Genomic DNA, 6,658 nt, shown 5'->3' with positions numbered 1-6,658 from the left:
GACCCGGGTCTGGCGGGCAGGCGACCGGCCACACGGGGACGCGAGGGCAGCTGGACACTGTGGGGAGGGGGTGCCCTGTGGACGGGGTGTGCCTGTCTGGCCACCAGGGACGGCGGGTGGGGGGAAGCGGAATCATTCGGGGGCTTTGCTGCCCTCCGCTTACTGGGGCTGAGGCTGGGCCAGATACCCTCTTGGAGGGAACTTTGTTTTCCTTGTGTGTCCAGAGTACCGGTGTGCGGAGTTCCTGTTGCCAAGCCGAAGGTGGCCCTGGGCAGGCACAGGTGTTGTGGTCATATCTTAAACCAACAGGACCATCCTCCTGAGGGCCACCTCTGGGGACTTCCTCCTGGAAGAGAGTGACGGATTTGGTGCTTCTGCGTGTTTCTGCTGCTTCAGTGGGGCCACTGCAGGAATCGGCGCATGGACCCTCCAGCGGCCTGTCTGCTGAGCCTGCCTTCTGAAGTCCACTGTGAAAATCAGGACCAGGGCGAGTCCGAGCCTACAGGCCCTGTCCCCCCTCCCCAGGTCTGCAGGAGTTGAGGGCTGCACCCGCTCGCTGGAGAGGGAGAGGCAGATTTAGTGGACACCTGGCATGGACTCGAACTGGTCTTTAGAAGCTCCCTGTCCTGACGGGGTTGCCTGTCACCACTGCGTACCGAGGCTTGGCAGGACCTGCACCTGGGAAAGGCTGTGTGTGGCCTTGGGGTCCACACCTGCAGAGCTGACTTACTGCCAGACGGTGACTTACTGTGGGCCACGCTCAGTGAACCGGGGTGTCCTCAGCTGGCCCTACAGAGCACTTCTGTGCTGGGGATGAGTAGGAACTCTGGGCGAGAAGGGCGCCAGCACTGCCACTCGATACAGCCTGGCTCTGCCCTCTGCCCATACTTATACCAGGTGGGATCTCTGCCCTGCATCGCCTGGGGATTGACTGGGCTTGGGTCCGCCCTGCTGTGGAACTGTATGATTTTAGGGAGCCCAGCCTTTCCTGACGTCAGCACAGTTCACAATATAGTTTTCAAAGTATAGTTTAAAACTCAAAAGTAAACTTTTCAGCAACTCAAAGGTTTGCTGAGTGATCTGAAGCATTCTGGCAACTTTTTGGGGCCATGGGATTTGGTTCACCTGAAACAGCCAGTGAGACGCCGGGCGCGGTGGCTCACGCCCGTAATCCCAGTGCTTCAGGAGGCGGAGGCAGGTGATTGATCACTTGAGATCAGGAGTTCAAGACCAGCCTGGGCAACGTGGCGAAACCCCGTCTCTACTAAAAATACAAAAATTAGCTGGGCATGGTGGTGGGCACCTGTAATCCCAGCTACTTGGAAGGCTGAGGCAAGAGAATCACTTGAACCTGGGAGGTGAAGATTGCAGCGAGACAAGATTGCGCCACTGCACTCCAGTCTGAGTGGCAAGAGAGACTCTGTCTCAAAAAATATAAAATGAAACAGCCAGTGAGGAGGAAGGCTCCCTGCCTTCCCCACCCCGGAACACAGCGGCTGCTGGGACACCCTCTTGGTGGGGAAGAAGGCCGGTTAGCTTCATCAGAGCTAGCAGCAGCAGACCAGGGACGGGCACCTAGGCAGTGGCCTCAAAAGGAACAGGTGTTCCTCAAAAACACAAAGGAACAGCGCATTGCGTGCTCTGCCAGCTCCATGCCTGCTTCCCATTGGGGGGCTGGGGCATGTGGGGCAGAGCTCATGACCCCCGGGAGGACATGGGGGTGGGCTCCGGATGGCACCTGGTATTGCCCCCTGCTGGCCTGTGTGACGGTGTGGAGGGCTGGTCACAGAGGTACAACCATCCCTCCAGAATGTCAGTGGGGGCTGTGGATGGAGGAGTAGGCCCCTCAGACCCCAGGCCTGCTGCCCAGGCACAACTCACTTGGCTTATGCATTCCAGGCTCCACCCCTTGTGCCCCTGGGCTTAGCTCCATCTGGGGCCACAGGTCAGGCAGGTCCAGGCCCCCAAGGACCTCCCAGGGACAGGCGACTGTGAGCCGGGCAGACAGGAGTGAGGTCAGGTGGGGGTTCCGGCTTGCTGACGCCAGCGTTTGGAGGCTTCCGCTGCTGCCTGGCCTCCCTGCATTCCCTGTTCCCTGCCTCAGGCAGGAAATAACCAAGCTGAGTTGCACCTGCACAGCAGTGAGCTCCTGGTGGTCCTGGCCTCTAGGAAGCCCTGTGGATGGCTTCCCTGCCCAAGTTCAGGACTTCCTCGTTCCCTTTGTCTGCTCCAGAGAAAGGGGGCAGCACCAGACCCAGATCCAGGGCCACCCAAGAGAAAGCTGAGTCCATCCCAAACTCGCCCACTCTCAGAGCACAAAGACCCCATGATCTAGGGCAAGCTTGTCCAACTGTCGGCCCATGGAGTGGCTTTGAATGCAGCCCAACGCAAATCTAAACTTTCTTAAACATTGTGAGGTTTTTTTTTTTTTTTTGAGACTGAGTCTCCATCTGTCACCCAGGCTGGAGTGCAGAGGTCCAGTTTGGGTTCACTGCAAGCTCTGCCTCCTGGGTTCACGCCACTCTCCTGCCTCAGCCTCCTGAGTAGCTGGGACTACAGGTACCTACCACCACGTCCAGCTAATTTTTTGTATTTTTAGTAGAGACAGGGTTTCACCTTGTTAGCCAGGATGGTCTCGATCTCCTGACCTCGTGATCCACCCACCTCGGCCTCCCAAAGTGCTGGGATTACAGGCATGAGCCACTGTGCCTGGCCAACATTGCAATATTTTTTTTACGATTTTTTCTTTAAGCTCATCAGCTATTAGTGTATTCCATGTATGGCCCAAGACAATTCTTCCAGTGTGGCCCAGGGAAGCCAAAAGATTGGACACCCCTGACCTAGGGCATCCCCATCCTCTGTCCCAATCCCACCCATGGCTGTACCCAGGTGTAGGGGTCCCCCACATTCTTCTCTAACTCTAACCATGGCCCCTGGAGTTGGGGGTGTATGGCTTACCCTGAGGACCAGAAGAGGTGACAGCTAGCCCAAGGGCCCAGGCAGGGGCTGGGCTGGGATGTGGACACGATTTTTTTTTTTTTTATTTTGGAGACAGAGTCTTGCTCTGTCACCCAGGCTGGAGTGCAGTGGCGCGATCTCGGCTCACCGCAACCTCCACACCCCGGGTTCGTGCCATTCTCCTGCCTCAGCCTCCCGAGTAGCTGGGACTACAGGTGTCCACCATCATGCCCAGTTAATTTTTTGTATTTTTAGTAGAGACAGGGTTTCACCATGTTAGGATGGTTTCGATCTCCTAACCTCGTAATCCATCCACCTCAGCCTCCCAAAGTGCTGGGATTACAGGTGTGAGCCACCGCGCCTGGCCAATTTTTTGTATTTTTAGTAGAGATGAGGTTTCATCACGTTGGCCAGGCTGGTCTCTAACTCCTGATCTCAGGTGATCCACCCCCTTCAGCTTCCCAAAGTGCTGGGATTATAGGTGTGGGCCACCGTGCCCGGCCCCTGCCCCAATTTCAAAGCTTCAAGCTCATAGCAGACATTTCACACCCACCTGGGGAGGAGGGGGGAGCCCCTGCCCACTAGTACCCATGCCCTCCCTGGGGTGGTGAAGTGGCCTGGCTGACCTGAGTCTGGGACCCGCCCCCACAAGTTCTCAGTAAACCTGACAGGCGGGTCTAGCTTGTCCTGGTGTCCTCAGTTCCTGCTGCTGGTGGGGCCCAGGCAACAGGATGACGGAAGTCAGGTGGGAGGGGGTGCATACAAGCCCAGGACAGTCAGGCTGGGCTGAACCAGCAGGCCCACCAGGCTGAGGCCTCACAGGAGAGCCCCTGGGGTTAGGTGAGGCAGAGCAGGTGGAATGTGGAGCCCAGGAAGCCCCAGCCCTGGGCCCTACTGAGCACTGGTGCCTGAGGGACCCAATTCTCAGACACTCCAGCTGTGGCGTGCCCCAGGTGTCTCAAGATACTGCTCAGTGGCACCCCGTGGAGGCTCAAGTTCAAGACCTCAGACCCTGCCCGGCGCAGCTTCGGCACACAATCAAGCCGCTTCCGGCAGTTTATTGAGGTTTTCACGTTGGGGTAGGGGAAGTGGCACACACGTGCTTTTGCCGTGTACACACAGTGAAGGACCCCTCCCATAGGCAAGCACATGCTTACAGCTTGAGCACACTGTCCATGCATCTCCTGTCCCCAACAGGCAGTCGTGGCCTTTGGGGCCTGGCAGGTTCTGAGCTGGCTATGCCCCGTGCTTTTCCAGGGTGCTGGCAGACCGGCAAGGACTAGGGCAGTCCCCCCCTGTACCCCAGCTCCTGAGGCCAAACCCAGGGCTTCCCACTGTGTGGGGGAGGAGCCCTCTGTGACCGCCAACTCTCCTTCTGTGGTCTGGGCAGGCTGGTCTCGAAGCCCTCACTAGGCTGTCACAGAGGCTGGGGTTGGGCGGCCAGAGGACACCACTCTGGGGCAGGAGCTGCTGCTACCTCCAGTTCTGCTTCATGGGGGCCGCTGCGGGAGGACACAGGCTGAGGAGGCTGCGGCCACAGGAGGGCCCAGTGCCCCAGGGGGAGGTGGAGCACAGACATACCCTCGGGGCCTAGGCTGGGCACCAGCATGGGACTCGGGGGGGTGCCCAGGAGGGACTCCTCTCTGGCTGAAGGCAGAGGGCCCTGTGGGTTGGGAAGTCAGCTTGGAGTGGGGCTGGGCCAGGTCCTCACCTCCCAGCCTCCCCCAAGAACCACTCCGACCTGAGTGCCAGGAGGGCCCCTGTCAGGCCGTGGGGGCGGTGGCAGCGCAGCCCCGGTCTGCTGGATGAACTGTTGCAGGTTGCACTGACGGAGTTCCCGGTTCAGCTCCTCCAGCTCCTGAGCCTGAGCCTGGGGACACATGGGACCCTCAGGAGGTATAGCCACAGGGCTCCATGCTCAGGCCCCAGAGGGAGTGCTCTCCTGAGTCGGACCCTGTGACCCCCATATCTGCCGGTGTCGGGGTGGGGGAATGACAGGGGATCAGGTCCCCAGGCTCACCTGCCTCCCGAGTAGGACCCTGTGACCCCCATGTCTGCCTGTGTCAAGGATGGGGGAGTGACAGGGATCGGGTCCACAGGTTCACCTGCCTCCCCAGTCGGACCCTGTGACCCCTATATTTGCCCGTATCAGGGGTAGGGGAGTGACAGGGGATCAGGTCCCCAGGCTCACCTGTCCCCCAAGTCAGACCCTGTGACCCCCGAATCTGCCGGTGTAAGGGGTGGGGAAGTGACAGAGGAACAGGTTCCCAGGCTCACCTGCAGGGCTCGCTCTGCAGCCTCCAGGGCCCGGCTCACCAGAGCCAGGCTGCCCTGCACCTCCGCACTCTGCCGCTCCTGAACAGCCAGGTCCTGGCGCAGGCGCTCAGTGGCAGATGCCATAGGTGAGGGGGGCCCAGGGGCCTCCGCTGCCAGCTGCAGCTCAGCCTCCAGGGCACGGGCCTGAGCATCCAGGGCCTGCAGCCGGGCGGCATGCTCAGCAGTGGCCGCACTTAGCGCCTGCAGGCGTGCCTGTCCCTCTCGCTCCCGGGCTTGCTCCCGACGCAGTTCCTGTTCCCAGAAGGCCTCGTGGCCCAGCTCCTCAGCGTTCCTCTGCACCCTGAGCTCCAGGCCCCGCAGGTCTGTGCAGCAACCTGGTGTGGGTGTCACAGGGGCCGCAGGCCCAGGGTGTGAGAGGCTGGGGGCTGGCCCGGGGGTCAGTGTTTTGCGGGGCTCACAGCCCAGCGCTCCCCGTGGCTTTGCAGGGAGGCTGGCACGAATTGGGCAGCGTTCTGGGGGTAGACAGTTGTCTGAGGAGGGCCTCCCAACCAGGCTGGGCCCTGTGCGCCTCAGGACAAACTGGACATCACTGGCGAACTGTCCGCAGGTGGCCTGGGCGCCCACTGGACACTCCTCTGGCAGCAGCTGCCGCTCCTTCTCCCTAAGGCGCTGCACAAGCACAAAGCGGCCAGTCTGGCCTGGCGGAGAGAGGAGAAGATCAGCCTATGTCCCCCCGACTCTCTGTCCACCTGGCTTAAGGAATTGGGGAGGACCATAAGGATCAGCAACCAGTCCCACTCTCCTCCGGGGGATGCCACGGGGCTGGACCACTCTCCTCCGGGGGTGGGGGTGGCCACGGGGCTAGACCACTCTCCTTCCGGGGGACCATGGGGCCGGACCACCAGGTCCCACTTCACCTCTACCTGCCCAGCCTGCCTAACCCCAAGAGGACTCACCTATTGCTTGGGCCAGTGCGATGACCACTTCCTGGCAGGTGGTCTGCTCCGAGACCCCACAGACCACACGCTGGATGCCATCCACCCACACCTTCAGCTCCATGGCCGCCAGCCCCAACAACATCCCTGTTCTGTGGGGAGGGTGCAGGCCACAGGGTCAGGACCTACCTACCCCTATCGAAGCCTGGTCCTCCTCTCTTCCTTCTCCTGGCCTGCCCTAGAAACGGCTGGGCTGCGACCCCTCCGCATGGGCCCAACCCTCCTGTGCAGCCCCACCCGCCGGCCACACATTCCTAGGGTGGCGGCCCTCCGGAGCACGCATCCTCCCCCACTTCACCAGCCTACTCTTGCCACGCCCGCACTCCCGGAACAAGGAGAATCATTAACCAGATCCAGGATTTCCTGCCCGCCTCACCTGGCTCGGAGGGCACTGCCCCCTCCCCAGGCGGCGCGGAGGCGCCCGCACG

General features: G+C 60.8%; 1 protein-coding gene across 2 annotated transcripts; it reads right to left on the bottom strand.

Annotated features, from left to right (window-relative positions):
- Nucleotides 1–3,996: 3,996 nt before the first annotated feature.
- On the bottom strand, nt 3,997–6,652 carry RASSF7 (Ras association (RalGDS/AF-6) domain family (N-terminal) member 7). Of its 2 annotated transcripts, XM_011993816.1 has the most exons (6): nt 6,607–6,652; nt 6,192–6,322; nt 5,236–5,933; nt 4,700–4,828; nt 4,540–4,621; nt 3,997–4,460 (listed from the first exon to the last, which is right to left on the bottom strand). In XM_011993816.1, the coding sequence occupies exons 2-6, from the start codon at nt 6,313–6,315 to the stop codon at nt 4,432–4,434; spliced, it is 1,062 nt and encodes a 353-aa protein (XP_011849206.1). In that variant the 5' UTR covers nt 6,316–6,322; nt 6,607–6,652; the 3' UTR covers nt 3,997–4,431. The 2 variants fall into 2 exon arrangements, with proteins under 2 accessions (XP_011849206.1, XP_011849207.1); XM_011993817.1 differs by lacking the exon at nt 4,540–4,621.
- Nucleotides 6,653–6,658: the final 6 nt, after the last annotated feature.

This window comes from Mandrillus leucophaeus, unplaced genomic scaffold (genome assembly GCF_000951045.1).
Source record: "Mandrillus leucophaeus isolate KB7577 unplaced genomic scaffold, Mleu.le_1.0 Scaffold435, whole genome shotgun sequence".
Taxonomy (NCBI): domain Eukaryota; kingdom Metazoa; phylum Chordata; class Mammalia; order Primates; family Cercopithecidae; genus Mandrillus; species Mandrillus leucophaeus.
The sequence above is the reverse complement of the archived record's forward strand: the minus strand, read 5'-3'. Positions and strand labels throughout refer to the sequence as shown.

Coding starts and splice junctions, on each gene's coding strand:
- RASSF7 (XM_011993816.1), bottom strand. CDS start 6,315: ATGTTGTTGGGGCTGGCGGCCATGGAGCTGAAGGTGTGGGTGGATGGC. Junction 4,829..5,235: donor CTGCAGAGCGAGCCCTGCAG/GTGAGCCTGGGA, acceptor ATGTGTCCCCAG/GCTCAGGCTCAGGAGCTGGA. Junction 4,461..4,539: donor GCCCAGCCTAGGCCCCGAGG/GTATGTCTGTGC, acceptor GTCCTCCCGCAG/CGGCCCCCATGAAGCAGAAC.